Here is a 13,761-nt window from a genome sequence, read left to right as displayed (position 1 = left end):
TATTGCAGTTACATCGGGCGTTCCTCAGGGCGGGCACTGCTCACCGATTTTCTTTGATCTGTTTGTGAATTCTATTTTCGACTGCTTTGAAAACAGTGATGGTTTAGCTTTTGCTGACGATTTTAAAATATCAAAGATAATTTCTAGTCCTTTAGACCAACACCTTCTGCAGGAAGACCTGGATAGATTGACACATTGATGTACAGTAAACAAACTCAACCTAAATGTCTCAAAATGCTGTTACATTAGTTTTTTCAAAGGTAATAGGAAGATCAATACTTCATATAAAATAAATAATGAAGATCTGAAATATGTTTCAAAAGTTAAAGATTTAGGAGTGATTTTTGACGAAAGTTTGAGTTTTGTTGAACACATTAATTACGTAACAGTTCAGTCTTCAAAAATGTTAGGATTTATTTTGACACTGTAGTAATTTTTCAGTTGACACTGTAAGAGGAGTTTATTGTTCTTTGGTGCGATCTAAACTTGAATATGGTCTCCATACCATGCAGTTCATAATATGATTGTTGAAAAAATTCAACACAAATTTTTGAGGTTCTGTGCATTTAAATTAGGTGAAACTATTGTAGATCACGATTATTCATTAATAGAAAATAGTTTAAAACCTAATACACTAGAAAATAGACGTAATCAAGTAGGATTAGTATTTTTGTATAATTTAATAAATGGAAATTTAGATTGCTGTGATCTATTACAGTGTATTAATGTTGATATACAAACTAGAAATCGAAGAGGTGATTTTATAACATTTTATATTCCTTTCCATCGCACAAGTATCTTCAAGATGGCGCCGAACGATGCGCACGTGAAATTACTCCTCTCTGTAAATGATGAGAATTTTAAGGAAAAAGCATTCAAATGTTGCCAGAAAACTACTAACGTTATAGTGTGCATAAAATGTGGAAGTATTTTTCATTTATCTTGTTCATCAAGAAAAAAGCAGAAATGTATAAAGTTATGTGATACTAGAATTGTATGTGAGACATGTGAACAATCTGAAAATCCCAAAGGAAACTCAGTAAGTCATACTCAAGAGGTAAATGCACATATCCTACAGTTGGAAATTGATTTTCTAAAAACAATTTTAAGTGAAAAAGAGGAAAAATATAAAATTTTATTTGATAATAATCAATTGTTAAAAAGAACTAACGAGCTCCTTGAAGAAAAAGTAAAACAAAAAACTAAAGAACCTGAATTCAAGGTAATTAACGTTGACAAAAGAAAAAACTGGACTTCCCCTGGTAAAGATGATAAACAACTACAAAATGTTAATGACCTTACTAATAGTAAACAAACTGAATTAGTAGTGACTAAAATTCCTGCAGACGGAACGCTAGCGCGATCCTCAACATCGACAAACTTTGGAAATGAAGTGCCAAATGAAAAAAAATACATTACATCAAGACAAATGAGTGCCGCAATGCAAGAAGCCAAAACTCAAACTGTTTTACATAATCTGTTGAACACTGAAAATAATGCTCCGGTTCTTTCAGAGTCTTCAAGCAACGGTGCGTGGACACAGGTAGCTCATAGAAAAAAGAGGAAGTTCTTAGTTGGAAGTACCGAGTCACCTTGCAACATTGAGGCTGTTCCACAAATGATCAACCTACATGTGACTCGCCTAAAGCCTGATACAAAACCGGAGCAATTAGAAAAGTTCCTGGAAAATCATTTAGATGGCGTAAAATGCGAAATCCATCAGTCCAAAAAACCTGACATATATGCCTCCATGAAAGTGACCATTAGACGAGACTTAATTAAGAATGCATGGAAGCGAGAAATCTGGCCCAGCGGAGCATTAGTCTCGTTTTTCAAGATGAGGAGGACGCTGTCGCATTAGGTGGGTCCTCAAGCAATACAACTATTTCACGTATAGTAAATGACTTTAAATTGAAGTTAATCTCGGTTAATGTACAATGTTTAACAAACAAACTTTTAAATCTTGAGCTTTTTTCTAATGCTGAAAAACCTGACATTCTATGTATTCAGGAGCACTGGTGTAATGAGGATAATATTAATCTTATTTATATCCCAGGGTACACTTTAGTAACCCATTTTACTAGAAAAAATAAAATACATGGTGGAACTCTTATTTTATCTAAATCTGGGACAGACAAGTATGCAGTCTCAGTCGTTGATTGCCGTAAATTCTCTGAGGAAGAAAGCTTTGAATGTTGTGCTGTGACTATTTTAATCAGTAACTGTAAATTTCTAGTCATTAATGTGTACAGAACGCCTAACAGCAATCTAGATTCTTTTATAAATAATTGTTTTAATATTTTAGGTCATTTTCACAACCGTGTTGATAAAATTTATCTCTGTGGAGACTTTAATATCAACTACTTAATTCAGAGCAATGAAAAACTTCGATTAGATGATCTTTTTCAATCGTTTGGTTTGTCTCTTAATATCCCAAATATACCAACACGTATTTTCATGAATAACAATAAAGTAACAAAAACAAAAATTGACTACATTGCTACTAATAATATCACTATGAATCATACTTGTCAAGTCAATCAACCCAATATGGGTGACCATCTTGCCATTATTTTTGACATTGTTGTAGGTCGTAATCAGGATAGGATGGAATCTAATATAAAACAGCAGTGTTTTAGGTGTTTAAATGATAATAATTTAGACATCCTAAAACAAGACTTAATGAGGATTGGTTTTTGCGAGGTATACAATGAAAGTAATATTAATAACGCTTTTATCGAATTTATGGATACTTTAAACTTTGCTATTACTTCAAACTGTCCCCTTAAAAGTAAAATAGGTAAGGACGTGCATAAAAGTAAAGGTTGGGTTGATCATGACATATATGCTAGGAGTAAACAATTAAAAAACCTATTTAATGAAGCTAAAAACTCTAATAATAGTAACATCTGGAATGAGTATAAAGCTACCAAGAAGGAATACAATAATCTTATTGCTGAAAAGAAAAGGGAATTCAATTATCTTCAAATTGTAAGTAGTAATAATAAACAAAAAACTATGTGGAGTATAGTAAATAAAACTATAGGGAGAAAGCAAAGTACTAATAAAATTAAACTCAAAATTGAAGACAAACTAATATCAGATGATAAAAATTTAGCTCAATATTTTGCATGCCATTTCAATGACAGAAATAATGCACTAAAAAATAGGCTTGACAATAACCCTCAAAACTGTACTTTATCACATAGGTGGACTATAGACAGTTTTGTTTATTTTCCAGTAACATCTGATGAGGTTCTTGATATTATTTGTGGTCTTAAAAATAAACATTCTTTTGGAAATGATGAATTAAACACAAGAATGATCAAACACATCAAGGATGTTATATCAGAACCGCTGGCATATTTAATTAACCTAGTATACAACACAGGTGAATTTCCTGAAAACCTAAAATTAAGTAAAATTGTTCCAGTATATAAAAAATCCGATCACACTTGTATTGATAATTATAGACCTATTTCTTTGTTAAATGTAATTTCAAAAATTTTTGAACGAGCTTACTACACTAGGATCATACAGTTTTTGGACAAAAATAATGCACTGTGTTCAGAACAGCATGGCTTTCGATCCGGAAGATCAACAGAGGGGGCTACTGAAGCATTTATGGAATCTGTCTATAGGCACCTTGATGATGGTCTTCTTGTGGTGGGTATCTTCTTTGATCTTTCCAGAGCATTCGACAGTCTTAAATTTGAATTTGTCCTTAACAAATTGTATGTCCACGGAATAAGAGGTAACATGTTAAATTTATTGAACTCATATCTTCTGGAGAGGAAATTCTATGTTGAATTAAACAAGGAAAGGTCAGACATCTTCAGTGTAGATGTAGGAGTGCCGCAGGGATCTGTGTTGGGACCACTGCTATTTCTTATTTTTGTCAATGACCTACCCGATCATATTACTCATGACCACATTGTAATGTACGCAGATGACTCATCTGTGATTGTATCAGCACATACATACGTAGAGCTTCAAAATAGAGTGTCAAGGGTTATCAGATTATTCCAAACATGGTGTACACAAAACTTGCTACAACTGAATATTGATAAAACATCGTATATACATTTTAGATGCAAACGAAATATGCCAGTTGTGTCTATTCCTGAAATTGTAAATATTCCAAACATAAAATTTTTAGGTGTATTCTTGGACCAGTTTATGAGTTGGGATGTTCACGTTGAATATGTTAATAAGAAACTAAATTGTTCATTCTATGCTTTAGTACAGTTGAAGAGAACACTCAGTATTAAAACTCTCATTAATGTATATTATTCTTTGGTTTATTGTCACCTTACTTATAATGTTACGTTATGGGGTAATTCCACAAAATCAGACACAGTGTTTATTAAACAGAAGAGAATTATTAGACTTATCTTCAATATTCCTTTTGGGCATACTTGTAAGCAAGTTTTCATTAATAACAATATCTTACCGTTGCCTTCCATATATATCTTGAAATCCATATTGTATATTAAGCATAATTTACATTCATTCAAGAGAAATTCTGATTTACATGCATACTCAACTAGGAATGCCAATCAGTTTGTTACTGTTGGTCACAAACTATCCAAATTTGAGAAGTCCACAGATTATGTGGGGGTCAGGCTATATAATCATCTTCCAAATGAAGTTAGATCTTTGCATCCGGTGAAATTCAAAAGAGTTGTGAAAAGTATACTATGTAAACATGCATTCTACAGTGTAGAAGAATACTTAGCAACTAGATTGCTGTTATGAGTTCTGTCTAATATTAATAATTTTCATATTTATCAATGTACATTATGTTAAATCTAAAATTTAAGTGTATGTATAGGTATTTGATTATGTGTCTGTGACTATATTGTGTTGTATATCTGACGTGTATATCCATCTTTATGATGGCAGCTGTAAAGCTATACCAATAAAGTATTCTATTCTATTCTATGGCCAAAATTCACCTATAGATCGTTACTGTAAACTTATAAATGACAAACACATTGAAATTTTTGATATATCTCTGAATATGTTTAAAAATAATTTAAATAGAGTATTTATTTAATTTTTTTGTTAGTTCCAAGGTTACAAGTACCTACCTATTCTTACTCTAATATTTGTTATCTAATTATAATGTTGTTAAAGTATTATTAGTACATATTTAGCTCGTAAACTTATTATTGTTAATTGTATAACTTTTAATGGGGTAATCCCGTCAATAAATAAATAAAATAAATAAATTAAGCGAAACCGCCTGCAGTGGGCAGGACATGTAGCCCGGGCCCCTGAATCGAACATGATAAAAAAGATTCTAACAGCGCAACCCGTGGGAATGAGAAGACGGGGTAGACCAAAGCTGAGGTGGATGGACGGGGTAACACAAGATGCCGAGAAGATCGGAGTCGGCAACTGGAAAATGCAAGCAAGTGGCAGAACAGAATGGCGTAGAAAGCTTGAGAAGGTCGAGGCCCTCTAAGGGCTGTAGCACCAAGATGATGATGATGAATTAATTTAATTTAATGATATGACTATAATAATTATTGTTTTTGATAGTATGATGTCACTGTCGTATTACTGACGCACTGTTGCCTCACTGTTGAAAGTTCGCAGAACTTTCGAAAAACAAAAATATTGATGACGCGCTACTGTTTACTCTTAACGATTGCTCCGATTCATCGTGTCCCCTAAATGATAATTTCTGACAACTTAAAAAATTACAATATCAATTAAACGACGTAAAACGGCGTGATTATTTTTTATAATTTCTGCCCATGCACAGTGGTTCCAAATGCCGAAAACGTGGTCATGAACCTTATAAGCGTATATTGTTTATACATAAAGAATTACTTTCGTTCTTAAGGGTTTTTGGCATCGCTGATTACGAATCTGGCATTATTTTTTCTGAAAAACAAAATGGCGGATCCAACATGGCGGAAAGAAATTGAAAATATCAATCAAAAAGGAAAATTTTTTGTCAAATTTGCTAGGTTAAGATCGCTGATTACAAATCTAACTTTACTTTTTTTTTTAAACAAAATGGCGGATAAAATATGGACGAAAGAAATTCGAAAATTTTATTTTAGCCGCATTGTTGTTTAAAATTTTATATTATAAGGGGCTTTTGAAACTGCTGATTACCAATACATTTTCTTTATGAAGTACAATATTCAGAACCTATTACTTATGTACAACTGCCCATACATACTCAACAATCGCCAGAATCATGTAATATGCGTCATTTCCCACTTTTGTATTTAAACAACTGCTAGCAATGCATAGGCAGTTATAGGCAGCTAAATCAAAGTGATTGTGCATTTACTTACTATATATTTCAAGATAAATAAACATTAGTCGCAGAATTATGCAGAATTTTGTACTTTTTGAATGCATCTCTACAAGATTTTAATTATTTCAAGTATATGTTCCCTATTTATGCATTAACAAATTTAAGGCATTTATTGTTAATAAATGTTGATTTAAGTTTCATCTTACATTACTACATACTTAAAAAGGAAGAATCTGTTTTACAGCGATAAAATTGATAAACTACAAAACGTTTTACAGCATTTTCAATATACGCGTTCTTTTTCACTTTCTCTGCCGACCAAAATACCCCCGGACATGGCCCACTTGTTCCTGAGTTGTGAACCAGAATGCATCCAGTCTGATCCTCATACCTGCGTATTAGAAATCTACGATAGTATCAGAAACCAACTGTAAACATGAAAATCCCTAAATATGGACTCCTTTTTTCGCCTCATGACCACGTTTTCAGCATTTGGAACCACTGTGCGATGCTTCCAAATGAAACATCGGCAGATTTAAATGTGCCATACCTGCCGTTTAATGCCTAGGTAGAGAAATATATGTTTGGTTGCTAATCGACATACTGTGAGGACGTTTGAGTTGGAATAAATTCATTATCTCGAGAATGGGTGAATTTGGAGAGAAATCCTGAGACAGGTTGATTTTTATTTTTAAATTATGACTTTTTGGCATATAAGTATATCATACTAGTGACCTCATCCATCTGGGCGTGATGACATAATCGATGATTTTTTTAAATGAGAGTAGGGGTCGTGTGATAGCTCATTTGAAAGGTTATTCAATTCTCTATTCATTAATATAAACGTTAACACAATTATTTATACAGGGTCTCCAAAAAACAGGTAAAGATGCATGCTCTTCGATCTCATTTTCCCTCATTGTAACCAAATATGCCTCGTTATAAAGGCTTTATAGTTCAAAAGGAATTTTATGGAACACCTAAAACGTACCTTGTTATAAGCGAAACCTCGTAATACCCGTGTTCGTTATAGAGCATACTGTAGTTAGATTTATTAAAGCGTAGAGACTGAGATAGATGGAAGATAGAGAGAAGGAAAAATCACCTAATAATTAAGAAGGTCACCAGCAGGCAAGAAAAGACCTAGAGAGAGGTGGTCATAAAAAAAATCAAAATCCTGAAAGTAAGAAACTTAAGGGACCTATGCACACATTGAAATAAGTGAAAGAAAACTGTAACTAAAGCCAATTCATACAACAAACTAGGACAATAAACAAGGAGAGTGATTGGCTGCAATAAGTAAATCAGATAGCTCTAAGTAAGAGCGGCAAACATTCTATCAGTGGTCCAATATTCCAACCCTCCAATGAGGAGAATATAGTGTAACATCTTATACAGTGGGGTAACTAGTCTGACTGCGCCCCAATGCAAGTATTTCCCATGCGCCCCTATTCATAGACGAATATCAGTTTTTTGCGCCCCCTAAGGCCTGCGCCCCAATGCACCGCATTGGTTGCATTGGCGTTAGTTACGCCACTGATCTTATAATGCATTGGATAACTATTTGTGGGAAAAAGAGCCGATAAATTAAAATCAACAGGCTATACTAGCTTTAAGCTAATTTTTTTAACATATATTTTCACTTCAGTATCAACAACTGAAACATTGGAAAAGTGTTCCTAATTGTTCCCAAGTTTAGCTTACATACAGATGGTATAGTGATACAATCTATCTAAGAGAGTCATTAATATTCAGCTCAGTGGGGTGCTATTGTTCGAAATTTGTACTTACATAAACAAGGGTTGTGCCATAAAACAGGTAGATCCCTTGTTTATGTATTTCACACTTTGAACAATAGCACCCCGCCGAGCTGAATATTAATAAGTCTCTTAGATATACTGTAGTACTTAACCCATTCACAATCAAATTTTCTATACAGTATCTAGACCAGTAAGGATCCGTTTTTAGGTGGATGTGAGAGGTGGCATTCAGATTTTTGCGGATAAAGTTAGGTGATAACTTCGTTAATACTAATTGATTTATGCTCCTTCTCAAATATGCCCGGAACATTAATAAAAAAAATAAAATATTTAAAAATTTCAAAAAATTTCGTTTTTTTTTCTACTTTTTTTGCTTATAACTTAAAAACTATTCATTTTAGAACAAAGTCCTTAATTTATCACCCTTGCTTCAAAATAGCAATAAATATAAAATAAGGGGGCAAAACAAGCCTGTCCTTATTCAATGATTTTCCATCACTTAGGTTACACTTGGAACCTTCCTAATTCGCTTAGAAAATTTTTGTAATGTGCTAAAACCGTACACCAAATTTCATTAAAACTGACTTACTAGATTTTGCATAATAATTTTGCAATCTAAACTTTTTTTAAAAAATTAAAATTTTTTAAAATCTTTCACAACAAAAACTAGAACATAGAAAGATTTGTCAATTTTTTTACATATAAAGAAGTACTCCACCTATCTAATGCACTTTACAGAATTGAAATCGGATTATTTAAGCAGCCTCAGCAATGTTTTAAAGTTATAAACAATTTTTTGGCTTATAAACAAATTAGTGCTGTGGCCAGGAGGGGGTGCTACGGGCTCCTTTATTTAGATGGACTTACCCAAGTTTTTTTATGTATTTTGACCCGTAGAACACGAATTTTTTGGGTAACAGTTGATACGGATGTCGATAAGATTGTTATAAACAAAGAACTTGAGGAATTACATAAAATCGATTTTTCGCAAGATAAAACATTTTTTTGTATTTCTTGGGTAATTCTAAGCAAAAAATGTTCTTACAAGTTTTTTCGTAGGATGCATAGTTTTCGAGATAAACGCAGTGGAACTTTCAAAAAATCGAGAAATTGCAATTTTTGAACGCGAATAAAGTTTGATTAAAATATAAAATAGCAATTCTGCTGACAGCATTTGAAAGTTTAAGTCAAATTATACCGGTTTTAATTATTTACATTGCTAAAAATTAATTTTTTTATTATTAAACAAAGCTATTTGTTTATAAGCCAAAAAATTGTTTATAAATTTAAAACATTGCTGGGGCCCCTTAAATAATCCGATTTTAATTCTGTAAAGTGTATTAGATAGGTAGAGCACCTCTTTATATGTAAAAAAAATTAGCCAACTTCTAAATGGTCTACTTTTTGTTCAGAAAGATTTTAAAAAATTTGAACTTTTTTAAAAACATTTAGATTGCAAATTTATTATGCAAAATTTATTACGTCGATTTTAATGAAATTTGGTACAAGATTTAAGTATGTTACAAAGAATTTCCTAAGCGAGTTACTAAGGTTCTAAGTGCCACCAAAGTGGTTAAAAAATATTGAATAACAACAGACTTATTTTGCCCCCTTATTTTGTATTTATTGCTATATTGCAGAAAAGGTAATACCTTAAGACATTTTTTACCAGTCGTATATCATACAAAATTCAATTATCTTTATTTTATTTCTCTACGACTTTGTTCCAAAACGAATCGTTTTAAAGTTATAAGCAAAGAAAGCAAAAAAAATCGATGTTTTTCGAAATTTTTAAATATTTTAATTTTTTATTAATGTTCCGGGCATATCTGAGAAGGAGCATAAGTCAATTATTATTACTGAATGTGTCACCTAACTTTATCTGCAAAAATCCGAATGCCACCTCTCACATCCAAAAATAGACGTTTATTCGTAGATCCTTACTGGTCTATTCAAGAAATCAATGTCATAGATCTGAAAATACAGGACATCAAACATTCAGTTAAATCTGCAAATGTTCCTCTATGATTTATAAATTCAAATATATTTTAAAAAGCTTAAAAATACTCATGAAAGTGTTACGTATGATAATATTTAAACACAATTGATTTAAGGGAACATCAACAAACTACATCGTAGAGACGAAGAAGGAGGGACTTTCCTTATAACAATGGTATATGATAGGAGGGAGGGGTGGTATTAATGCATATCCGATGTTGTTTGGTGCATTTCATTGTATCGCTATTGTGTCTATAAATTCAGAACAAATGAAAACAAATCATTAATGAATATAAATATATGTCATTTTAACCCGTTCGCTGCTAAGTGACTCATATATTTTTCCCATAGACCAGTGTCTCACTAGTGAGCCAGGTATCACACTACTCATAATGACAATTTAAATAGCTATGGTCTATGAGCACGAAACTTCAATATCCCCTTGGTAGCGAACATGTTAATTATTATTAATCTTAATTCATTATTCTTCACTCTCGAGAATGCACTAACATCAGAAGTAGAAATCAACTCGGGAATCAGACAAGGGGATAGCTTGAACCCATTGCTTTTTAATTTAGTAATGGACAAAATCATAGAATACATTAAAAGTACAGGAAAAGGATATAAGATGGCAGAAAAACAAATAAAAATCCTCTGACTACGCAATCTTAATCTCCGATAACGAGGATAACCTACAGTGAATGTCACAAACTTTCAATACAGTGGCGAAGAACTACAGCATGAAAAAAACAGCTAAGACCAAAACTCTGGTAGTGTCGATGGAACCCATAAGATGCAAAATAGTAATTAACAACAAACTAATTGAACAAGTTTCGAGATTCGAATATCTGGGAGTTAAAATATGTAGTTGTGGAGTTAAAATATGATGTTAAAGAGATAGTCCGAAAGCAAGCAAATAAAGCCAATTAAGTGTCACGATGTTAGGTCTGGATCCCATGTATGAAAAAAAAGTTGATTAATAGCAAGCTAAAAATTTGTTAATAGCTTAAGGGTGTCTAGTCGGACAAACTTTGATATATAGGAACACTGGAACAGCGGAAGTTTTAATTGTGGAACAGGTTAAAAATTTGGAACGGTCAGACCACGAAAACGTCACATGTATTTTGTCCGACAGAACTTCCAATTGATTTGTTACCCTTTCATTAAACTCTCATGCAAAAATCAGGCTGCTATTTATCACCAAATGGGAATTATAATGAGTGGAACTCGTAGAATGAGTAATGAGAGAGGACCTACATATTCGTGTATAAAATTTTTTAACAAATTGCCTGTTAGAATTAAATTGCAACAGAATTTTAATATATTTAGAACTGAAATAAAAAGCATTTTATTGGATTTAGAACCATATTCTGTGTATGAGTTTTTAAATCACACATTTTAACTTTTAACTCATAGTATTTGTAATTGTAATTTTGTATGTATATTAGACACTTATTATTCAATTGTGACAATTTGCTGTAAGTGTGTTGTTTACAATTTTTTTTAATAAAAGATATTTTGAATTTGAATTTGAATTTGAATTAGAATATGTTAAATGGCAGGTGATAAATAGCAGTCTGATTTTTGCATGAGAGTTTAATGAAAGGGAATCAATTGGAAGTTCTGACGGACAAAATACATGTGACGTTTTCATGGTCTGACTGTTCCAAATTTTTAACCTGTTCCACAATTAAAACTTCCCCTGTTCCCATATATCAAAGTTTGCCCGGCTAGACACTCTTAAGCTATTAACAAATTTTCAGCTTGCTATTAATCAACTTTTTTTTCATACACGTGATCCAGACCTATGTCTAAGGGATGTCATTTGGAGAAATAAAGATATGAGGCTGAAAGGAAAAGTATGCATATACAAAAATCATGTGTAAGACAGATTATGAAGTATGCGATAGAAACAAGATGTGACACAGAAGAAAGCAAGAGGATACTGAGAACATCAGAAATGAGAACGAAAAGAGATCTCTATAACATACAAGACATAGTATGGTGGGGAAGACAGAGAAGACGAAAGTGGAATCAGCATGTGATGAGTATGGACAGCGAGAGGCCAGAGATTTAAAGCCAACAGGCAAGAGACCAATAGAAAGGTCCTTTAAAAGGTGGCGAGATAGCTGGCAGTCAACATCACAGCTACAAATACAAGCTCAAAATTGCTTAAGAACAGGTCAAGATGCCTAATATACGAAGAATTATTCTTGTTATAGTACATTTATAAATAAAGTTTTTATTTAGAGAAAACGTTGAGTTTTTAAAAAATCACTGAAAAGGGGGGGGGGCTTGAATTGCAATTGCAACACTGATATGAGGGTGGGCCCTCGACTATAAACAACACTTCACAATGAAGGGGAAAATGGTTAACATTTTTTACAACATAGTTTATTGATGTTCCCTAACATGCAAATAAATATAAAACACTTACAGGATCATTGTCCACAATAGCAGCTACTTCATTCTCTTCAGGCCATGGCCTCTTTTCAAAGTAGTCTTCTGTAAGCTTAGGCCACGTGTGTTCATACAATGCTTGCAATTCAAAAATTAATCCCTCGTTTACATTGTTACGAAAGTAAACCAAGAAGTTTTTCACACTATCGGGCATTTTAAAATGTTGTCTATTGTGTTCGTCCAAGTTTGGATCTCCTGTATGAGATCCGTAATCATCATATCCATAGTCATAGCCCTACAAAAATAAACGAATGCTTAGTTATGTCTTCATCTATATCCTAGTTAGCTGGAGGTTTGTTATTGGTAGATTCAAATATTTCATAGGGTAAATAACATAAGAACTATTTTACTTTTAACTAATCTTAACAATTTTTGTTTATTTCTGTAAATATCAATGTCAAAGTTTTTATTAGCAATATGAAACAATGTTTCGTCTTATTTTTGTTTAAAAATGAAAAAAATTCTTGTTAAATGTAAAAAGAAAGTGAAAACACATTACAAATATGGGATTAGTGCCTGCCAAACATGTAGGTAAGCTTTTGAAAATATAATATGGAAGTATATGTACAAATTTGTTAATTTTAAGAACATATTTACCTGCTCGAAGTCATCTCCGTAGCCCTTCGACATATTTTACGTCTAAAACAGTCTCAAAATCAGTAAATTATTAAAGAATGCGTGGATTTCTTGGTTCTAAGCAATGTCGATTCTAAAAGGGATTGAGGTTATGACTACTTCTGTCAGTTTTCGTATTCTTCTTTTTTATTGAAGCTTGTCATTTTCCATGGGCGGAGGCGGTAATGTAAATTTATTAATCAATGAATTTTAACATTTAAGAAAATTCCTTAACAATTAACTATTACTGATTGTTTTATTTGAATGTATGATTTCGAATAATATACTACAAACATAGATAATTTTGTAGTGTATGTATCTCAACCAAAAATTGACAACATTTGACAGATATTTTTATTTGACATTTCAATCAGCTGTGCTGTGTAAAAGTTATGTCGATGTCAATGTTCTAGGTTACATGTCAAACTGTGCATTTATAATCATGTTTTAAAATAATTATTATAATAGTTTGGTGAATCCTAAGAAAAGGCGGAACTTGTAATTTCCTGTTAACCTTGGTTATCTACAAAATATCTGTAGATAATTTAAATACACATGCGCTTGTTTATTATAAGCATTTCTTATTAAAAAAGAAAAATGTCTGTGTTAGCCTCAGGAATAAATGGTAATTTTTGCTTATTAAACTAA

The 13,761-nt window shown here is 32.2% G+C and overlaps 2 protein-coding genes across 8 annotated transcripts in view; one reads left to right on the top strand and one right to left on the bottom strand.

The window, feature by feature from the left end:
• Positions 1 to 13,357, bottom strand: part of LOC114327057 (eukaryotic translation initiation factor 3 subunit L) — a 47,912-nt gene extending 34,555 nt beyond the window's left edge. Inside the window, exons 1-2 of the mRNA XM_028275556.2 lie at positions 13,096 to 13,357; positions 12,476 to 12,733 (exon numbers count right to left, since the gene is read on the bottom strand). Of these exons, the coding sequence (XP_028131357.1) occupies positions 12,476 to 12,733; positions 13,096 to 13,128 (291 nt within the window). The 5' untranslated portion in view covers positions 13,129 to 13,357. The remainder of the gene's footprint in view (positions 1 to 12,475; positions 12,734 to 13,095) is intronic.
• LOC114327054 (85/88 kDa calcium-independent phospholipase A2) overlaps positions 1 to 13,761 on the top strand; it is an 80,635-nt gene that overhangs the window by 15,040 nt on the left and 51,834 nt on the right. For 2 of the 7 annotated variants that reach the window (XM_028275553.2, XM_028275550.2), the window contains exon 1: positions 12,935 to 13,025. The exons of 2 other annotated variants lie outside the window; for them this stretch is intronic. In XM_028275553.2, coding sequence (XP_028131354.2) covers positions 12,950 to 13,025 — 76 coding nt within the window. In that variant the 5' untranslated portion in view covers positions 12,935 to 12,949. Of the gene's footprint in view, positions 1 to 12,934; positions 13,030 to 13,514; positions 13,739 to 13,761 lie in introns of those variants that run through there. 3 more of the 7 variants (XM_028275554.2, XM_028275551.2, XM_028275552.2) reach the window with 2 other exon arrangements.

The sequence above is a fragment of the Diabrotica virgifera genome, chromosome 6 (genome assembly GCF_917563875.1).
Source record: "Diabrotica virgifera virgifera chromosome 6, PGI_DIABVI_V3a".
Classification (NCBI taxonomy): Eukaryota; Metazoa; Arthropoda; class Insecta; order Coleoptera; family Chrysomelidae; genus Diabrotica; species Diabrotica virgifera.
Note: the sequence above shows the minus strand (reverse complement) of the source record. Positions and strands in the feature narration are given on the sequence as shown.